This window comes from Balaenoptera ricei, chromosome 18, assembly GCF_028023285.1.
Source record: "Balaenoptera ricei isolate mBalRic1 chromosome 18, mBalRic1.hap2, whole genome shotgun sequence".
NCBI lineage: Eukaryota > Metazoa > Chordata > Mammalia > Artiodactyla > Balaenopteridae > Balaenoptera > Balaenoptera ricei.
Genome location: NC_082656.1, coordinates 24,845,026 through 24,867,412, shown reverse-complemented (window position 1 = coordinate 24,867,412; position 22,387 = coordinate 24,845,026). Strand labels below are relative to the sequence as shown.

At 34.0% G+C, this 22,387-nt stretch overlaps 1 protein-coding gene across 7 annotated transcripts in view; it reads left to right on the top strand.

The window, feature by feature from the left end:
- The window catches only part of DGKH (diacylglycerol kinase eta), a 165,491-nt gene that overhangs the window by 120,881 nt on the left and 22,223 nt on the right, over positions 1–22,387 (top strand). For all 7 annotated transcript variants that reach the window (XM_059902884.1, XM_059902883.1, XM_059902882.1 and 4 more), the window contains 7 exons: positions 4,334–4,433; positions 5,965–6,238; positions 6,926–7,048; positions 10,256–10,381; positions 16,685–16,802; positions 17,803–17,913; positions 18,056–18,152. In XM_059902884.1, coding sequence (XP_059758867.1) covers positions 4,334–4,433; positions 5,965–6,238; positions 6,926–7,048; positions 10,256–10,381; positions 16,685–16,802; positions 17,803–17,913; positions 18,056–18,152 — 949 coding nt within the window. The remainder of the gene's footprint in view (positions 1–4,333; positions 4,434–5,964; positions 6,239–6,925; positions 7,049–10,255; positions 10,382–16,684; positions 16,803–17,802; positions 17,914–18,055; positions 18,153–22,387) is intronic.

Here is a 22,387-nt window from a genome sequence, read left to right as displayed (position 1 = left end):
ACCATTTGCTGGCTTTGTGACCTATGCCTGTTTCATCAAGTGTAAGAATGGAAAGAATGCCTGTCCTTCCTCCCTCATGGAACTGTTAGGGGAATTAACTTGAGTAATGAAATAAAATTAGAGCTTATAAACTACAGAGTGCTATATTAAATTATGGTATCATCACCTCATGTTTTACCCAACTGCATTCACATTTTTTCCTTGACCTTGACCTGGCTCCTTGTCTAGGCTCTACTCTTAGCTTGGCTTTGGATTCCTCCCTGACTAGCTCATTTGCCTTTAAGCAGATTCTATTACAACCTTGGTCCCCTCTTGTCACTTGTCTGAGCTCCCAGGCCTGCCCAGATGCCTGAACTTTACAACTGCAGATTAAAATTCTGGGGGATTTGCCATAAAGAGGTTCAAGAGAGAAAAGAGAGGACAATATGTAATAACTTTGTACCAGTGATATGGTATATTTTTACTTTGACTTTTGTTATGGATTTTTTCAAATATGCAAAAAAGTAGAGACAGTAGTATAATGATTTCCCACCATACCCATCACTCAGCTTCAGTATTTATCAACATTTTGTCATCTACTCCCCACTTTCTTTTGCTAGAGTATCTCTAAGCAAATCCCAGAAATCATTTTATTCCACTTTCAGTATGTATATCCAATAATCTTTTTTAAAAGTCTAATAAAATTAATAATAATTACTCAACCTATATTCCATTTCCCCTAATTTTCTTGAAGTTTTTTTTAGACAATTGATTCGTTCAAATCAAAATCCAAACAGGGCATGTATTGCATTAGGGTTTATGTCTCTAAGACTGAGAAAATCTATAATAGTTCTCCCTACTTTTAAAAAACTGTGTTATTTGAGGCACGACATATACACAGTAAAGTACTCAAATCATAAAGGTACAACTTAGTGATTAGAAAAAGATAATACACATACACATTTACATCTACATTCTTTTAACTACCACCTAGATAAAGAATTCTCTTCTTTTGTTAATGCCATTTACTTGTTGAATGATGCATTAAGGCAGAACATTTTAACTAAACCTCTTGTGTATGTTTATATTTGTTTCATAAAATAGTAATTCCCAGTAGCTTAAGCTATTTTTAACTATTTTAAAATGTTGAAAATGCTGATGGAAAAGCTGTATTTCATCAGCATAGCTAATAAGTAGGTTAACTAATGTAGTTCATCAACATAAAGTCAACATTTCTTTGACTTTGTAATTTTGTCAGTTCAGTATGGTAACATGAGTTATCTTCTGAGATTCAGAAGGACTAATTAGTCATTATAGATGTCATTTATTAATAAAAATAAAAAACAAGTTATAAAGTAAATGCAATTTATTCTGTAGACAAAAATTCTCAGGGACTTCCCTGGTGGTCCAGTGGTTAAGAATCCGCCGTCCAATACAGGGGACATGGGTTTGATCCCTGGTCGGGAAACTAAGATCCCACATGCTGTGGGGCAACTAAGCCCATGCACTGCAACTACTGAGCCCTTGTGCCTCAACTAGAGAGCCCGCATGCCACAAACTGCAGAGCCCATGCTCTCGGGAGCCTGCGTGCCACAACTACAGAGCCTACAGTGCTCTGGAGCCTGCATGCCACATCTAGAGAGCCTGCACACTGCAGCTAAGACCTGATGCACCCCAAAATAAATAAATAAATAAATAAATAAATAAATAAATAAATAAATAAATAAACATTAAAAAAAATTTCTCAGAAAATGGGATCATTAGCGGGAAGAAATAATAAAATTGGAACCATTGTCATAGAACCATAGAATTTTAGATTTAGGATCTATCTTAGAGATAATTTAGGCGAACCCCCTCACTGAATAGATGAGGTTAGATATGTAGTTAGAATCTTTCCTCAGAGCACATAGATAGCTAGGGGTTTTAATATATTATGCATTGATGTTTGTAAATCACCTTTAATTTCTGATTGGAACTTTTAAATATCAGATTAAAAATGAAGTTTTCAGGTACTGACTACCAATATGTGGTTCTGTTTGGGCACCATCGCCGTATTTTTCTTAGTGTAGCATTTGCATGTTTTATTGTCATTTACCCCTATTAAAAATAAGTGGAAAAACAGATAAATGAAGATGCTGTTACCAGTGATAAGTATAGGTTCCCTATATAACATAATTAAGATGATGGTGGAAATCATAAAGCATGCTAGCTGTGTAGACTGTTGTTAGCTTCAACTGAGTAATTTGACCATGTTCAGCTTGGAAGAGAGAGAACAAAACTAAAGAAGTACAGTGCTGGATATACCTCATCAAAATGATGACTAATGTTAATTAAACGTGGAATTAGGAATTTAGAATATTTTTAGCTCTATGTGAAGATCCATGTTCCAGTTTCATTCATTTGATTTTTGCACATATTTTCTGGAAGTCTTTATGTATTAAAGCAGGAAACTGTACCAGTTGGAGGATACAGTTTTTTGTGTTACTATAGTAAATACATCTTAAAACTGTTTTTCCCCAAGCTTGCAAGTTCCTAGTTGGTGTGACTTTGAAATCACACTGCTTTTAAGTGTATGTTTTATTTCTATTTTAAAAACCTCTGCATTCACCATTTAGGTATAACAAAAAGTGAATTCATTCCTCCTGATTATAAATATCCTCTATCTTCTGGAATATGGAACTTAGTGGACCATAAGATTCCCCCAACTAAATTGCAAGCGTTCCCTAACCCAGTGTCCTCCTCTCTCCCTGAGCCTCTGTCTGCCTCAGCAGCATGGCACAAGTGAGGAAGCACCTCTGCCGCCCCTTTCATTCCTAGGCTGATGGACCGACAGGCTCTGTCCCTAGGAGTTAGTGAAATGCCAGCAAAAGTAGCTATGATAATGTTATGGCATTATGCAATTTCACAAATCCAAGAGGAAAATTTATCAACACAGTGTTGTAATAATAACAAGGAAAACTTTTATCTTGGAGTTCCGTAAAGAGGACGGAATGTCATTGTTTCCTCTTCTTAAAGGTGGGACGTCTTAGAGAAACTTTCAGTAAAGTTCATAGAAGAAATTTCATAGTAGCCTGCCTGAATATTTCAAGAAATTCCATAAAAATATTATACATGAACAAAGAAGACCAAACTTGACATGAAACACATGAATGAATCTCTAATAAATGGTTAGCTAGAGTCTCTGTAGAAATTTGTTTAAAAGCCCAACCAAAAAGGTTAAAGGTTAGGAAGTATTACCTTTTGTCCAAGTGGAATCTAGAAATGGTTGCCAAAAATAACAAATAAAACAAAAAATGTTAGGAGTAATTCATTTATTTCTTAGATGATAAATGTGAAGGTTTGAAGAGTGTGTGTGTGTGTGTGTGTGTACTGTATCTATTGAATGGCTCGATTTCCTAATACTTAAGTATCTGGAAAGTTTATGTCACTCACATACCAGAGAAAATTGTGAGTGTAATAGAAAAAAATAATTGCTGTAATCTGGGGTTTTTTTTCCTAAAATTCCTCAACCTTTATCAATGTTAAAGAGAAATATTATTATTTTAAAATAGTCTGATTTTGTTTTCAAAGTCACTTTATAAGTGCTTGCTACAAAAAGCTGGTCATATACCATTCTGTTGGTTGTAGTTTTTAATCCAACACCAGTTCTAAAGACTTTTGACAAATTTTTTAATGTTTCAGATTTTTTTCTTCTAGTCTATTTCTATTGCAAAGAAACCAAATGTAATTAAAAGAAACAAACAAGTAAACCGTACACTGCTGACACTAACAAGACCTAAATTCAGTTAGTCTGCATGGTATTACATTGGCTATTTTAAGGAAAAAAAATGAATGGATTTACAGAGACTATAACTCAGTTCAAGTGGCAGGTTAGTTTCCAGCATAACGCACAACCTCTTTCCTCTTCAGGAAGGATATAGTTACCCATATAATGAATAGGAGAGCAACAGTGACACCATTAGTGACAGATTTATTCTTGTTTGCTCAACACTGAAAGTCCTGTTATAAGGATACATAAGGTGCAGAAGATAATGCTTTCTTTTTTAAATAAGGTCTACAACTACTCTTCTCAAGAATTTTAAAAATTTAAATATTTGAGAAAGACTTGTTATAACCTTAAAATGACTTATTTATATTATGTAGAGCAAGGTTTATTCACGTATCCATTTATCACTTCGAATGTCTTAAACTTATATAGGACATGTTACACAGCAAAAACAAGTATGGATTTATAAACAAATGATCCCGATATTTTAACAGTTTACTTAATTGTGCTTATTTTTAAATATGTTTGTAAATCAAAGCAAATCAGCCTACTGAGTTTCCTGAATTGCACAATTTCTTTTCTTCAAAGGGTACTTTGTGAAACCGTAAAGGATTTCGTTGCCAAAGTAGAGAAGGCGCATGAAAAAACGTTGGAAAAAGCTGTTGCAGCCGATGCCGTGGCCAATAAAGTAAGCGGGACGTGTTCAGGACATGAAGGTTTTTTACTGACAATGTTAATATTGAACTGTGTTTTACAGCTAAATTGATGAAGTGGCTTTCCTGCCAAAACATCTTAAACCAAGAGAAAAATTACTTTTGAATCAGATATGAGGGTTTAAAACATGCTTTATGGTTAGTCCCGTTAATATGTAGAAAAACCGCATTGCTGAAGACCAACACGCCGAACTTGATAACTCAACTCCTTTTTCCCACTGATTGACATTTTGAAGGAGAAATGCACAGTAGTCGGGTCACATGGGGGGAAATGCTGGGAAGCTGGCTTTCCAGTGGGAAGAGGAATGGTTTTCCACTTCCAGGCAAACCTTGGCCACTCAAGTTCCCTCCCAGCATGGTTGCTTGGATTTCCCAGATGTTATGATCCTCGGCCTCTTTCAGGGTTCTGTTTCTTGCTTTGCCTTTTTCTTTATAGATATTTCTTTTACATTGTGAGCTTTCTGAGGCTAAAATAAGAATAGTTTACTGAACCTTGAAAGCTACCATCTTTGCTTTCATTTGTTCGTGACAGGGCATCCTCGCAAAAGGCTTGTCTCTCTTGGGCTTTGCAAAGGAATGATCTTCCCCAGCTGTAGATGGTGGTTTGATGGAGTGGAAGGAAAAGAAAATAGAAATATACGTTTGAAGTTTTCAGCCTCTTTCTCTTGTTTTTCTACTCTGTGGAGAGCTTCAGAAAACAGAAACCCTCTGTAGTCACACTTTTTTCTCATAACTGTCTCTGCTGTAACTTTCTCTTGGCATGTCATCAAAAACAAAGGGAGGCGGAAGGGACTGGAAATTGTGTGGAGGTAAAACGTATATTCGGCAGCAGCATCAATAGCTTCAGTTCTAAATGTTTCTTTATCCTTAGGAATTCAAGAAAAGCAGAAAGAAACAAGGGCCCAGTACTTGCTTTCTTTCTGCATCGTTCTTCCTTATCCTGTGCACATTCCTTTTTCTCTTTCTTTGAGCCAATAATCCCTTAAGTACTGTCACTCCTTTGCAAACCAGAGCTTTGAAGGTGAGTTTACAGGACTCAGCCAGACTTGGCAGTTTGTGTTTACAAGACTCAGACAGGCTTGGCAGTGCCTGTCTAAGTTGATTACTTAAAAAAAAGTTTGTGCAATGTTTTGTATAATGTACAGCAAATTTTGTATAATGTGTAAATTGTTAATGTAATGTGTCACTTTATCGTGAAGTTTTCGTTGTTTTCTTTTAAAGAAAAATAGCTTTAGGAAGATTGTAAAGATTTTCACGTGTGCGATGGTGCGTGAATAGTTCTGGAAGTATAAATCAGTAAATTTACAGAATAATTGTGCTGTTTTTTAAAAAATCATAAATTATTAAGTCCATAGCTGTCTAAGGTATAATTTGTAATAGATAACCAATTAATGATAAACATCAATGTAGGCATCTTTTCCTCTAAAAATCAAAAACCATTCATTTAAACTATCACTTTCCATCTCCACTAAATGAAGATTCATTCCCGTGTTTTTGTTTTCTTAGTGTTCAGTTCTAAATGAGAAGCTTGAACAACTGCTCCAGGCTTTGCACACAGATTCCCAGGCTAGTCCGGTTCTCCCGGGCATCAGCCCTCTCATTGTAGAAGAAGATCATGCGGAATCTTCCAGCGAAGAATCCTTGTGGGAAAGCAAGGAACAACTCTTGGATGACACTACAAAACCTTCCTCCCAGAAAACTGTCAAACCGAGGGAAATAATGCTGCGGGCAAACAGTTTAAAGAAAGCAGTGAGGCAAGTCATTGAAGAGGCCGGAAAAGGTACACATTAACAAAAGTAACTTCTGAAGAAGGGAGCAGCATTCCCGTGGCAAGCACAAGGGAATTTTCCTATTGGTCAGTCTGGACACACTTTAAAAAGTTTCAGAGATAAAGTACACTGGAAACATTAAAATAAAGTTAAAAATTACCTTTAAATCATATTTCTAAAATTAAAATTTTTTAAACTGGAATCTGTTAAATTCTTGAAGAATATCAAACCTATAAACTACTTTGAAAATATTTTAACATTTATTTCCTAAATGTTGATGTTGCTTTTTTAAGAGTTTATAAAAGTTACACCTATATTTTAATTTTTTGTATTAATGTAAATATGTATACTTCTCTTAGAATTTTAGTAGTAGATTAGAAGTTAACTTTAATGTAAATAATATTCAGAAACAGATTGTAACTTGTAATTGGACTTGTATTTCATTCTCTAAAGTTCTTATATTTTATTTTTCTCTTCTGCTAAAAATATAATTTCGACAATTTAAAATTTTTCCTTTTATAATCTCTAGTACTTAACAGACATCACATGACCCCAAAGTTCATTGCCAATCAGTGCTTATTTGTGAATGTGGAATCTCTTTGGGTTTCTATTTCAATTTTCCTTTTTTAAGCATATTTTAATATTTATGGATCTTATTTTTGCTTGTTCAAACATATTTCTCTTCTGGGTACTTAAAGTGATGGATGACCAGACAGTTCATTCCTCTGAACCAGTTAATCAATCATTTGATTACGATAGCACAGAAACAGATGAGTCTAAAGATGAATCAAAAGAAGATGATGCAAAAGCGTCATTAACTGGTAAGAAAACTGTGATAAAATTATTTTGGAATTAAATAAAATGTAATTCTGCTTTTAGTTTTCAAAAGGCCTATCAGTTTGAAATAAACTATTTGTATTTTTAACAAGGTTTTTCAGAAGTTAAAGCTTAGATATTCATGAATGCTAAAATAATGAAGGTAACATTAATGGTCTAAATAGACCATTGTCAAGTACTCTCACATCCCTTTTTTATCACATGATCTGGAAATCATCATAATAAACTAAGGACTTGGGGACCAAATGTGGCTAAATATCTTAATTTTCCTGAAGAAAGAGTAAACACCAAAACAGCAGATTTTAACCTATTTTAGCCCGCAGATTCCTTTGAGAATAATATGGAAGCTGCAGGCCTCACATGCATAAAACTTGACATTTAAATAATTTATCAGTCCCTTGAGTTCCATTGATCAGCCTAGATGGCTGATAATCCTTATCGCTAAATTAAGTTTTTAAATCATAGGACATCTAGTTACAACCCTATCTCTACTGAAATTATTTTTGCCAGAAAATTATTGTGTAGTTGCTTGAATAATATTAACTGTTTCTCTACCTTTTAGGTTTTAATTGAAGATGAATTTATATTTTAATTTTTCATGTTGTTTGAGGGAAAAAGTGTTAATTTACTAGAATAAAACAAGCAGAAATATTAATGAAGATGAGAAGATAATATGAAAATAATTACATAGTACTAATGAAAATCAATTGATATTATATCACAACTGTTTGCCATCATTAAATTTTTGCTTTTACTTCCATTACATATAAACTTGGATAGATTACTTAAGTTCTCTGTGGTTTCCTCATTTGTGAAATGGGGATAATAATGTACCTACTTGTTGTGACCTTTAAATAAGTTAACGCACATTAAGTGCCTAAAATAGCACCTGGTACATTGTGCTGTAAAGGAATGTTTGCTGTCATTATCACTATTATGATTATTGCTACTACTTCCGCTGTTGTTGCTAACTACACTAATTTTGAAAGAGTTCTTAATTGTATTTAAAACTCTTAGAAACTTTGAAATTAGACCATATTATAGACCTCACATGTCTGACATACAACCAGTGCTTTTATATTCTACATCTTTAGTCCTTTTAGACCTTATGTGTACCTATGCCAGCACACAACCCAATTTTATAACCTTAGATCTTTTAGACCTTAAATGGCCCCATTGCAGAATATAATCCAACGTAGGCATATTTTACAACCTTGACCGATGGTCATTGAGCCTTCGGACTACTCACTTTCACTTCGTCCCCCTCTCATGGTCAGCTCTAATTCTTAGGAAGTTTTTCTTTTGTTAATGTATTGCGCTTTATATATTCTTCCTTAAATTTATACCCATGATTACAGTTATTATTAATAAACTTTTATGTATGATAATGTTAACAGTAACAACTACTGACATTTGTGTAGGGCTTTATGGCTAGTTTAAAAGCAGTTTTACACACATCATTTCACGATATTGAAGGTGACTGCTGTGCGGCAGCCCTGAAATGAGACCAAAAACGGCTTTCATGGCATCATAGTCTCTTCCCACACATTATATCTTCTTTTCCAGATTCTCTCTCCTAAATTGTTTTACCAATCTAATTTGATGATTTTAAACTTTTTTTTTTCTGGTTGCACCCATTTGGTCACTATGATACCCCATTAAAATACGATGCTCCGTTTTGAGCAATATTCTCCAGATATTTCTGTAATGCAAGAATACACCGATACCTGAACGCTACTCATTCTGGACATAATGAATGGCTCTCTTTGGAGGATTGGTTTTTCAGCACTCATTGGTAATGGTTTTCTAACCAGCTACCATCCCACCTTACTATACTCTCATGAATTTGACACTTCCGTTATAGCCTGCAAAGGAAACCAAAAAAATACAGTTATAGTGGTGTAGATATTGTTATTGAAACAAGCATAGATTATACAAGCCTTTATGGAGCAGTATTTGATCTTATTTTTTGGCTAGTAATCCAATTTAGTGGGAATCAGTAGCAGTAGAAGTGTTTCTGTATTAATCATTAATTTTTTGCAGCATATTCATTGTATTATCATTGAATAATATAATAATTCGTACATCTGAGATGTGCAGAATACACATGAATATGATCAGTGAGATGTTATGTTTAAGAAGAACCATGAAACATTAATTTAGTTACCTGCAATGGAAGATCAATCTTAGTCACTAGAACACACTCTGTTTTTTATCAGAGATGAATATCAAAAGGTTGTTTTTATTAGAAATTAGTTCCAGGGCTCCCATCTGTCAAAAAAAAAAAAAGAAAGAGTGCCTGTTCTGCTACTTTTCTTTAGTGCAGCTGGACTGTTTTTGAACAGAGAGATGAGTGTGTAAGATTAATATAGTTAGTTTGTAATTAGTCTTCGGGAGAGTAAAGATAATTAAGTTTTAGAGTATTTTTAAATTGAGTTTGAGGATTACTGTTTTTTAAACACCTGCCAATCGCTCCTAAATTAGTTAAAGATACTATTTGCTCTCCACTAAATTGCCCCAGTTTAGATAGAATTAAGTCTCTCTTTTTGTTGTTTACTTTGAGAGTAATTCTGTTTTGGAATAATTTTTTAAACATATTGAGCTTTTATAAAAATATGATAAAACTGTTTTGGACAAATCATTGTCTTGAGTAAATAATTAATTGGGAAGTACAGGAAAAGTATATTGGTTTCATTTGAAAAAATAATATTTTTCCTTCCATGTGTAGAAGAAAATGCTACTCATGTTTCACTGTTAGCTCTGGGAATTGCATTCCTTAAATTTTATCATTTATCCAACATTTTTGAGAATAGGATTGCATTGGTAGTATACACTGCAACACATGTTCCATTTTCAAAAATTGTCAGGCTTCAGAATTTCCTTTTTCTTTAATAATGGCTTTCTCACATTCAAATTATGAGTATCACTGACCTTTAATTATGGTAAGCATCTATTTTTTATTAATTGCCATCTATTCGAAGTGGGAGATCAAGACTTCTAACTGTGGCAGATTCCTTCCACATAGTAAATCCCAAGAAAATGAACAGAAAATGGTAAAAGAATAAACACAATGTAATTATTTTTGGTTCTACTGATTAAACATGTATGCAATTATTTTATGTCATGAGTGTGTAAGGACTTGCTTATTTTTATAACTTTATCTCCTTTTAATCTGGACTTTTTGCCAACAGTTAAAACTGCACCTCGGTCTCCAGATGGCCGGGCAAGTCGTTCCCAAACTGACTCTGGCTCTGGTCCTGCTGTGGCAGCCAGTAAAGAAAACCTCCCTGTGCTCAATACCAGAATAATCTGCCCAGGTAGTACAGATTCTGAAACATGGTGTATTTTTAAGTATTTCCGTGAAAACGTATAAGTACTCATTTTCCTGAACTATAGAACTGTGTTCTTTTCTTTTTCTTTAAGATTTATTATTTATTTATTTATTTATTTTTGTTTATTTTTGGCTGTGCCGGCTCTTAGTTGTGGCACCGGGATCTTCGCTGAGGCATGCAGGATCTGTCGTTGAGGCGTGTGGGCTCTTCATTGTGGTGCGCGGGCTTCTCTCTAATTGTAGCATGCAGGTTTTCTCTTCTCCAGTTGTGGCGTGCAGGCTCCAGGGCATGTGGGCTTTGTAGTTTGTGGCCCGTGGGCTTAGCTGCCCTGCGGCGTGTGGGACCTTAGTTCCCTGACCAGGGATCAAATCTGCGTCCCCTGCATTGTAAGGCGGATTCTTTACCACTGAACCACCAGGGAAGTCCTTAGAAATGTGTTCTTAAAGGTAAATGTTCCTTTAAGAAAATGTTCTTGGTACTCTTGTCAGTCAGAGTCCAGATCCTTAGACTTTGGTGTGTACAAGAGTTGCCTAGGAAGTATTAAAGCAAGTGTTCCTGAACCCTGCCCTGAGAAATTCTGATTGAGTAGTTCTAGAGTGGAGCCCAGGAATCTGCATTTAAGTACTCATGGTAAATTTGATCTTATATTCTACTACCTTTTATGTATCTCCATAGCCTTCCCTGGATAAAGGCTTGGGATTAGGATAATATTAGCAGAAACCAAAGGACTTGTGTGGAAAGGATGGGATGTAAATGTAGATGTCTCAGAGGTCTCTTTAAGTACCATTTGTTTGACTCAGTGAAAACTTTCCAGATTCGTTCCAGAGTAGATTGGAACCCAAATTACACCCTGAAAATCAATTTCTCCTACAAATTATTTTTAAAGGTGAATCATAATTCAAAAATAATAGTTGGAGACTTTATTATCCCACTTTCAGTAATGAATAAAACAACTGGACAGAGCAAGAAGGAAATAGAAAACTTGAAAAACACGTAAGACAAGTATAGCTAACATGTCTACAGAACACTCCACCTAACGATAGCAAAATACACATTCTTCTCAAGTGCATATGGAAAATTCTCCAAGATAGACCATATATTAGGCCATACAACAATTCTAAATAAATTTAGAAGGATTGAAATCATACAAAGTATGATCTCCAACCACAATGGAATGAAATTAAAAATCAATAACAGAAGGAAATTTGGGAAATGCACAAATATGTGGAAAAAGTGGGTCAAAGAAAAAAAAATCACAGAGAAATTTTAAAAAATACTTTGGTATGAATGAAAACAAAAATACACCATACCAAAATTTATTTGATGCAGCTAAAGTAGTGCTAGAGTGAAATGTATTAAATGTCTATATTTAAAAAGTAGAATGACTACAAAAACCTAACTCTCCACTTTAATAAACTAGAAAAATAAGAGTAAACAAACCCATAACAAGCAGTAGGAAGGAAATAATAAAGTTTTGAGTGGAAATAAGTAAAATAGGAGAATATAAAACAATACAGAAAATCAATAAAACCAGAAGTTGGTTCTGTGAACAGTTTAACAAAATTGATAAGCCTTTAGCTAGACTGACCCAGGAAATAAGAGAGAAGATTCAGGTTCCTGAAATCAGGAATGAAAGAGGAGACATTGCTATGGACCTTACAGAAATAGGAAGGATTGTAAGGAAAAACTATAAAATATTGCATGCCAACAAATTAGATAACTTAGATGAAATGGACAAACTCCTAGAAACAGGCAAACTACTGAAACTGATTCAAGAAGAAATAGAAAATCTAGCTGGATCTATGACAAGGAAAGAGATTGAATTAGTAATCAAAAAACTTCCTCCAAAGAAAAGCCCAGGCCCAAATTGCTTCACTGGTGAATTCTACCAAATGTTTAAAGAAGAATTAATACACCAGTCCCTTACAAACTCTTCCAAAAACTAGAAAAAGAAAGAACACTTTTCTTAACTTACGTTTTATTTTATTTATTTTTTATTAAAGTATAGTTGATTTACATTATCATGTAAGTTTTAGGTGTACAGCACAGCAATTCAGTTTCATATATGTATTCTTTTTCAGATTCTTTTCCTTTATAGGTTATTACATAATACTGAGTATAGTTCCCTGTGCTATACAGTAGATCCTTGTTGGTTATCTATTTTATACATAGTAGTGTGTGTATGTTAATCCCAGCCTCCTAATTTATCCCTCCCCCCACCTCCCTTTCCCCTTTGGTAACCATAAGTTTGTTTTCTTTGTCTGTTAGTCTCTTTCCGTTTTGGAAATAAGACCATTTGTGTCTTTTTGTTGTTGTTGAAAGAACACTTTCGAACTCATTCTATGAGGCCAGTATTACCCTGACACCAAAACCAGTCAAAGACATCATGAGAAAGCTATAGGCCAATATCCTTGATGAATAGCAACACAAAAATCCTCAACAAAATCCTAGCTAACTGAATCCAACAACATATAAAAAGAATTATACACCATGATCAAGTGAATAGTATCTTACTAATGCAGAATTGATTCAACATATGAAAATTAATCAATGTAATATACCATCTTAATAGAATAAGGAGCAAAAACTATACAATCATCTCAATAAATACAGAAAAGGCATTTTAAAAAAATTCAACACCTTCCAGTGGTAATACCACTCAACAAACTAGGAATAGAAAAAAACTTTTTAGCCTGAGAAGGCCATCTATGAAAAACCTATAGCCAACCTCATATTTAATGGTGAAAGGCTGAAATCTTTCTCCCTAATATTAGGAACAAGACAAGGATGTCCAAACTAGCCACTTCTATTCAGCCTTGTTGGAGATTCTAGCTTGGGCAATTAGGCAAAATAAAAAGAATTAAAGGCGTTCAAATTGGAAAGGAGAAAGCAAAACTGTATCTCTTCACATTTTGACCTTGTATATAGAAAATCCTAAGGAATACACACACACACCACACACACACACGCACAATTAGAGCTAATAAACAAAAACAACAAGGTTGCAAGATAAAAGAGAAATATATAAAAAATAATTGTATTTCTATACACTAGTAATGAACAATCTGAAGATCTTTAGAAAATAATTTCCAATAGCATCCAAAATAACCCAAAAAACTAAGTAAATTTAACCAAGAAGCTGAACTATTTGAACACTGAAAACTACAAAACATTGTTGAAAGAAATTTTAAAAGACCTAACAAAATTGAAAGACATCTGTGTTCATGGATCAGAGGACTAGATATTATTAAGATGGCAGCTCTCCTCAAATTGAGCTAAAGATTCCACACAACCCTTATCAAAATCACAATTGCCTTTTTCAAAGAAATTGATAAGCGACCTTAAAATTCTTATGGAAATACGAAGAACTCAGGATAGCTGAAAAGTCTTGAAAAGGAAGAACAAAGTTGAAGGAAACACACTTTCTTTTTTTTTTAAGTTCCACTGTCTTACTATTCTTTTTTTTTTTTTTTTTTGTAAATGGATGACCACAACAAAAGCAACAAAGGAAACACACTTTCTGATTTCAAAATTTCCTCCAAACCTACAGTAATCAAAACTGCATAGTGCTGACATGAAAATGGTCATATAGATCAATAGAATAGAACTGAAAGTCCAGAAATAAACCCCTACATTTATGGTCAATTGATTTTCAACAAATGTGCTAAGACAATTATTTAATGGGGAAAGAATAGTCTTTTCAATCAGTGTTACCAGGGCAACTAGATATTCACAGGCAAAGAATTATGATGGACCCCTGCCTCACACCATATATAAAAATTAACTCATTATGGCTAAAAGACTTAAAGGTAAGAGCTAAAAATATGAAACTATAAAATGAAAACATAGACATAAATGTTCATAACCTTGGATTAGGCAATAGTTTCTTAGCCATGACTCCAAAAGCGCAAACAACAAAAGAAAAAAAAGATAAATTGGACTTCACTAAAATTAAAGATTTGTGTGAGTCAAAGGGCACTATCAAGAAAGTGAGATGACAATCCACAGGATGGGAGAAAATAGTTGCAAATAATATGTCTCATAAAGGACTAGCATCCAAGATATATAGATAAATCTTAAAAATTCAACAATAGAAAGACATATCCCAATTTTAAAATGGGCAAAGGATCTGAGTAGACATTTTCCCTAAAAATTATTCAAATGTCCAATAAGCACATGAAAAGATGCTCAACATCATTACTCATCAGGGAAATGAAGTCAAATCCACAATGAGATACCACTTTACCCTTTTGGGATGACTATCAAAAAAAGACAGATAATAACAAATATTGGCAAGGACATGGAGAAATTGGAACTTCATACACTGCTGGTTAGAATGTAAAATGGTGCAGCCATTTTGGAAAACAGTTTGGCAGTTCCTCAAAGGATTAAACACAGAGTTAACATATAATCCAGAAATTCTACTACTACATATATACCCATAAGAACTGAAAATACATGTCTGCACAAAAACTAGTACATGACTGTTTATAGCAACATTGTTCATAGTAGCCAAAAAGTGGAAACAACCCAAATATTCATCAGTTGATGAATGGAGGAACAAAATGTGGTATATCCATACAATGGAATATTAGTCAACCATTAAAAAGGATGAAGCGCTGATATATGCTACAACATGATTACCCTTGAAAACATTATGCCAAGCAAAAGAAGCTCAACACAAAAAGGCACATATTATATGATTCCATTTACGTGAAATGTCCAGAATAGTCAAATCCACAGAGAAAGAAGATAGTTTAGTGGTTCCCAGGATCTGAGAACATGGGACAATGGGAGGAATGGAAAATGACTGCTAATGGGTAAGGGGTTTCTTTTGGGGAGTAATAAAAAGTTCTCAATTAATAGTGATCGTCACACAACTTTGTGTATATACTACAAACAACTGAATTATATACTTTAAAGGGGTGAATTTTATGGTATGTAAATTATATCTTAATGAAAATATTAAAATAAAAAAGATAAATCCAGAACACATTTGGTTCTGGAAAGGCTTCCATGTCTAGAGGTCATATCTCTCTTCAAACCTGGGGCCCTGGGATGAACCTTTCTGGGCTGAAGCTGTAAATATTGCTAACCTTAAAACATTTTAGAAAATACTGTACTTTTCTATGGGGCATCCGAAATATGATTCTTCACCTCTTCAAACTGTTCTTTTCTCTCACCAGCATGGTTGTTTTGTTCTTCTTTTTACTTATTTAGACATAAAGGGAACTGGCATCACAGAGTATACCATTGCATATTCAAAACTGTGAAATTAAATGACAGAATAAAATTCATCTTGATTATTTGATAATCAGCTAAACTTTGTAGCTAAAATAATGAACGTCTTCTAAGAGGAGCACATTGTTGAGGAAAGGAATGTTTGCTAAAGAAAGGACTTTTTTCCCTAGTGTTTCTCAATTGCATGATATATTTTTTTCTGAATTATTGTTTCCTTTTTGTCTATCTGTTCCCTTGGGTCCCTATTCCTTTGTCTTCTCACCAGATTTTAGTGCTTCTAGCCTTAATATTGGGTTTGTAGATCATAAAATTCGTTAGCTTTGAATACCATAACTTGTTAGTCGAAAGCTAACTAGTTGTTGAAATAAATTTGAAGTTTTGCATATTTAGAGGTAATATGAATGCTTCATTTTTATGTTCAATACTGTATTCTTCTAAAATTCATAAATACCTGTGTTTAATATTTTGCTACTTATTCTTGACACCAACACTGAATTTTCACCTTAGCATGTCAACATTTTTACTTGAGTATCATTATCTATGCTTTGAGAGTATGGAAGTGATAACTCTATGACATTCTGGATAATTCAGCCTTTATTGTAAATTCCTTACAGACTTACTACATTATTTGCTAATAAAAAGGAAGTAATATTTACTTGTTGAAGTTACAGAATCATTGATGGTAAATAAGAAACTGTCACGAAGAGATTCCTATTTAGGTCCTCACCTGCTACATTTTTTATGACAACATATAGATCCCAAGAAGCATCAACAACCTTGTATTTACCATGTATGGCTGAGTTGCTTTGCTGTGCACCTGATACTATCACAACATTGTTAATCGGCTAGACTCCAATATAAAATAAAGAGTTTAAAAACAACCTTGTATTTACCAATGTCATAGTTCTTAGTTATGATTAATGAGAAGAACAGACACTGAAAACCATGCTTTGGGAGCAAGGTGTTTCTGATTAGGTCTAAAAACAATGGACTGGCTCTTTCTGTTTTTCTCTTAACATGTGATCCTGTATTTTTTTTTCCGTCCAGGTTTAAGAGCAGGACTAGCTGCCTCAATTGCTGGGAGTTCTATTATCAACAAAATGTTACTAGCAAATATTGATCCTTTTGGTGCAACGCCATTTATTGACCCAGATCCAGATTCAGTGTAAGAAAATACTTCTGCAAATATTTTGTTTTGGCTTTCCTTGTTTCTGTTTTATACAAATGGTAACATTTTAAATGCATTGCAGTAAATATAGTTTCACATCCAAAAAGGATCATCAGAAAATTTCAAAAGTCGATAATGATGAGTACATTGACCCACTTGAAATACAGTGGTTTTCATGATCTGAGGTAGGTCCCTTCCAGTCTGTGGTCTCGGATAACAACCCAATGGCGAAGTGAGTCACAGCTCTGCACACTTTTTCCTGGAATACTTTATTCACCTCTGCCTTCATACTCACAGTTTGGCTATTCCTTTCACCTCATTTTTTCTCTGTCTTGCCAATTCTGCCATCTTTCCACATTCGGCCTCTGGGTTTACTTATTTCAGAAAGCTTCTGGCCCACACTGGTCCCTTCCCTTCTCAAAACTCCTTAAAAAAATTGGCTGTTCAATATGTACTTCTTTTTACTTCCATATTTAATTTTGCTTTTGTTATGTCTCATTTCTCTAATGACACTCCTGAAGGACCCTACTATACTCCTTTGTATTTACTTTCCAAAGCACCTACAAGTAGGGACTCGATCTAGTTGTTTTCTGCTCAATAAATGTTCAATAAAAGTACAAGTGTGGAGGAGACTTTCTAATTAAAAAAAGAGGACTATTGGCATCTGACTGCAAGGCCCTCCCTTTTGTGTGTGTAGTGAGGGGCTTATGTAGGAGGTAGAAGAACTAAGATTTTGTTACAATTAATAGAAGAGCATTACCATGACTCTGTCTCTGCTTTGCCCTGACCACCATCGCTTTACATCACATGTACCGAAAATCACAGACATGTACTGGGGTCGTGCGCTTGGCATATGAATAGGAAATGACTCCTGCTAAGCTTTCCTCTCTTCTATAAGAAATGGAGGCTTGAATGGTGTTAAGTGCTACTTTGTGTGCAAATTGTAATTGTTGTTAGGAACCTGAAATTGACTTTTATGTACTTTTCCTTATTATAGAGATGGATATTCAGAAAAATGTGTCATGAACAATTACTTTGGGATTGGATTAGATGCAAAAATTTCATTAGAATTTAATAATAAGAGAGAGGAGCACCCTGAAAAATGCAGGTAATTTTGGTAATAGCAATAATGTAATTACACAAAGGCAATTTTACTTTAATTTCGTTTATTACCTCTTTTGCTCTCTCTGCCTTTCAAGAGTAAATAAATAATAGTTATACTGAAATTCTCTGCCAACATTTATTTTCAGGAGCCGAACTAAAAACTTGATGTGGTATGGAGTCCTTGGAACCCGGGAGTTATTACAGAGATCATACAAGAATTTGGAACAGAGAGTTCAACTTGAGGTAAGTTCATCTAGAAGTAAAGACATTTCAGATTATCTTACTTTCCAAAAATAAAAGATTTATTTGTGGAGCTGATTTGGCCTCAGTTTCTCTTGAATAGTGTTTAAACACTTGAGGGGAAAAAAATAAACATGGTTATCAACTTTACACCAAAGGAGGTATAGACACTGGATATGCATGACACAATTACCATTGTCATTAGATCCTGAAATTTGGATGTTCCTATGGAATTGTGGTGCTCTGTGAAATGGTAGGGCCATGGGTGTACATATATATGGGATAGCATTTTGTTTTAAGACGTTTTTTGATGTGGACCATTTTTAAAGTCTTTATTGAATTTGTTACGATATTGCTTCTGTTTTTTAAGTTTTGGTTTTTTGGCCCAGAGGCATGTGGGATCTTAGCTCCCCGACCAGGGATCAAACCTGCACCCCCTGCATTGGAAGGCGAAGTCTTAACCACTGGACCGCCAGGGAGGTCCCCAGGATAGTATTTTAAACAGATTTTTCCATTTTAAATTTCCAAATTCTGACCCAATTCTATAATGCCTGAAGTTTCACAAATCCCTGAAAATATCATAGTAAATAGAACCTTTTAATTTAAATGTATTTTTTTGTTTTAATTATCTCTAACAAGTTACTTAAAAGAGATTTTGAGCATTTAAACTTTTTAGTATTTTTTAACTAATTTAAATAGTAAATTAAGGACAGCAAAAGTTATTTAATCTCTGATTAACAGGAAAAAGAAAATTGGGGACGTGACTCTGAAAAGTCTACTACTTTCTTAGCATATTATTTTCTTTCATCTTTGATCCAGGGCTCACTGTTTATGCTGATAAGCATGTCTTTCCTATCTTGTATCTTTTTATAACTAGATATTTTAAATTGAGGTATAGACTGCATACAGAAAAGTGTGCAAATCTTAAGTTGACAACTCAGTGTGTTAAACAGGACGTTTTTATTTTAGGTGTTATCTTGATAGTGGAACGTGGCCTATCAAGAGGTGCCTGGCTCATTCATTATCAACTAAATGTCCTAGTAAAGATAAGCCTGTTCTACCTTCCACTCTAGAGCATAACTACATGATCAGCTGGTTTGATTTATCATTGCTTGTAAAATTAAGATAGATGTTACTGGCTGAAAAGGTACAAAATGAGGAAGGCTCACACTTAGTAAACACTATCCTTGGCAGCCCCATCCGTTACTCAACTTGGGTTCTTGCCTATGGATTGTACTGTAATCATTCATTTTCTTTATTCATGTCCCTAGTCAGCCACACTCTCCTTAAGGACAGGTAGAAAGTTGTGTTCATCTTTGTTATCTCTGTTGTCTTGCACAGTTCCTGGCCCTGACATGAGAGGGATATAGGCAAATGATCAATTTACCCTAATCTGTTAAGTGCTATCATCAAGACCCATAGCTGGGCATCTTTAAGATTTAGGGAACTATCTGGAATCAGAATGACTCCATTGCCTTTATTTCTGGAAGAGCCTTCAGCTCTTCAGAAGTACTATTTCTGTCCTTTTTTATTGGTGGTCCAAATTCTGAACAATATCCTACACGGCTGCTTTGTAATCTCCATTTAGCAGAGGTTCTTAACACTTTGTGAGCTGTGGACCCCTTTGGCATGCTAGTGAAACTACGGACCCCTTCTCAGAATATTATTTTTAAAGCATTAGTTAAATATATATACATACAAAAGAAAATAATATTGAAATAAGTTAACGAAATATTTTTTAAAGTGTTATAGAGTATTATATGTGTTTCTTCATTGCCACATAAAATGGCAAACATCTAACAGCATATATAATAAGTACCATACTTTTGAAGTAATGATGAACATAGATCTTAAAAGATATCTGAAACATCTGTAACATGATAGAAAATATCTGTTTCTAATGGTGATGAAGTCACGGGTATTGCTAATATGTGGTTTGCTATCTACATTTATAGTTGAGTGCAATGCTAAATTTCAGAGGTTGCTGACCGTAAGAGATATGTTTTTACCATTCCAGTTAACAGACCCCTGAATCTATCTGAATCTATCCACAGATAAACATTTAACATTTAACACAGAAGTTTATGTTGAATGATTAAAAGGAAAGTAAATTTAGTAAAACAAGATAAATGAAAGCATGTTAATATACACAAAAGGTAAAGTAGAAAAATTAGAGAATTCTTTGCCAGAGTTAAAAATAAACAAACAAAACACCTGCTACCCCTGAGGACTATGGAAGGTCCATTGTTTAAAAATTCATTTCCCTGATGCCAGATCACTTGGGATAAAGGTACAGAAGAAGACCCAAGGCTTGGGAAACTCGGCCCAGAAAGGTCCCTTTCACCACGTGCCAGTTGTTAGCAAAAAAACTCTTAACTTTTTGCTCAGAAGTTTTCCTTTCCCTGTTGTGTCGTATGGAAGAAGTCGTGTCTTGACTTTGTGCAGAAGAAAGACTTTAACCTTGGTTTCTCCATCTGCAAAATGGATAAAATAATGCTTTTGTGCAGAATCATAATTCATCGAGCTAATGTTCAAGAAATCACAGTTTAAACTGAAAAGAATTATGCAAATATAAACCCTGTTTTCAAGCCATATAAACTGTGAATCTGATACATACCGGAGTTTTAGAACATTTGAGTAAGGTTTATAATCTTCTCTACAATCATGGGAATGCCAGAAATGCAGATAACATTGTAACATCAAATTTTCCTAGTTTTAGAGTAGAAACACCTTTGACCTATGAATGAAAACTGTCATTAAGATTCAAATTCTTTTCTTAAGGATGACTTTTTTGTCCAGATATACCTAATTTACATGTATCACGCAGCTTGTTCTGTTTTTTAAGTGAAATAATGATCAAATATTGTTTTGAGTCCTTTAAATACTAAGATACATGAAAGAAAAAAACAATGTTCACCTGTAATCGATAATGAAATACATGATAACAAATAGTTGTTTAATTCATGTTTTTTGTAATTTCACATATTTCCATAATCTCATAACAGATGTCTCCATAATTTGTTAAATTTGGCTTGTTATATAATAGTACTTTCTATCTTTGTTTAGTTCATTCAATAATAATTATTATAGCTACATTTTAAGTCATGTTATAATAATTGAAGTTTCCTAAATGCTTCCTATCAATACAAATCACCTTTAATTCTTAAACTTTATGAGGTAGTTATTTTCATTCTTTATGAGGCGGGTATTATTAGTTATTTCATGAAGTCACTTGCCTAACTAAAATCAAACAGTTGATAACTGGAGAAGCCGAAGTTTCAACTCCAATGTTTTTTCCCCATAAAACTTTAATTTGTAATTATGACTGAAGAAAGACATTTACTGACTCCTTGCTATGTGTTTTTTTTTTTTTTTTTTCTTACTATGTGTTTTAGATGCTTTCCTGTCCCTTACCTTATTGGCCACACTATCTGGACTAGGTATGGCAAAATGAGGCTCTGAAAGTTTAAGGCACTTGCCCAAATAAGTGACAGAATTCAAAACAGGCCCACTATCTTCCCACTACACCACATTTCCTAGTGGAAGGAGCAGAAAAAGCAGACACTAATCAGAAAAAAAAAAAGTGTAGCTGCAGTTTTAAAGCATTTTGCCACATTTTGAACCACAAGTGGAAATGTGGGGAGAAAGAGAAGATTATAAAAGAATATAACACTACTGAAGTTACTCCCAAATATGAGAGAAACAGTTGAGTCAGGTGACCTTAATTTATTGAATCTGTACTGCTCATATTTTCCCTATGAGACTCTATGAAATGGATATTAAGCTCTTAACCCTGGGTGTTTTGCCTAATGCATATATATTAAATTCAGCAAAGTATATGGAAAGTTTTCATCTTTCAAAGTTTTCATCTTTTTCCATATTATGCTTGCAAATAGTGTATCCTTTATAAAATCTTTAAGGACTGCTCTGAATTTTTTTTTTAAATATGCCTTTTATATTTACAGAGAGAGCATTTTTTCCATTTCCTTTGTTAGCCATATGACTTTTTTCTAAAGCACACAAAGATATTTGCTCAATTTCTGGGTTCAGAAAAAAGTTTATTATTCAACTAAATACTTTCATTTAACAGATACACATTGATCACCAGTTATGTGCCAGGAATGGCCCTAGGTGCCTAGATACAGTGTGGACCTTTGAATGTGTTTTCATGTAAAAGAAAAGAAAGGTTGTAAAAACACCTGTAAGGGTTAGTGTTAGGAAGTATTCTCAGTTATTTA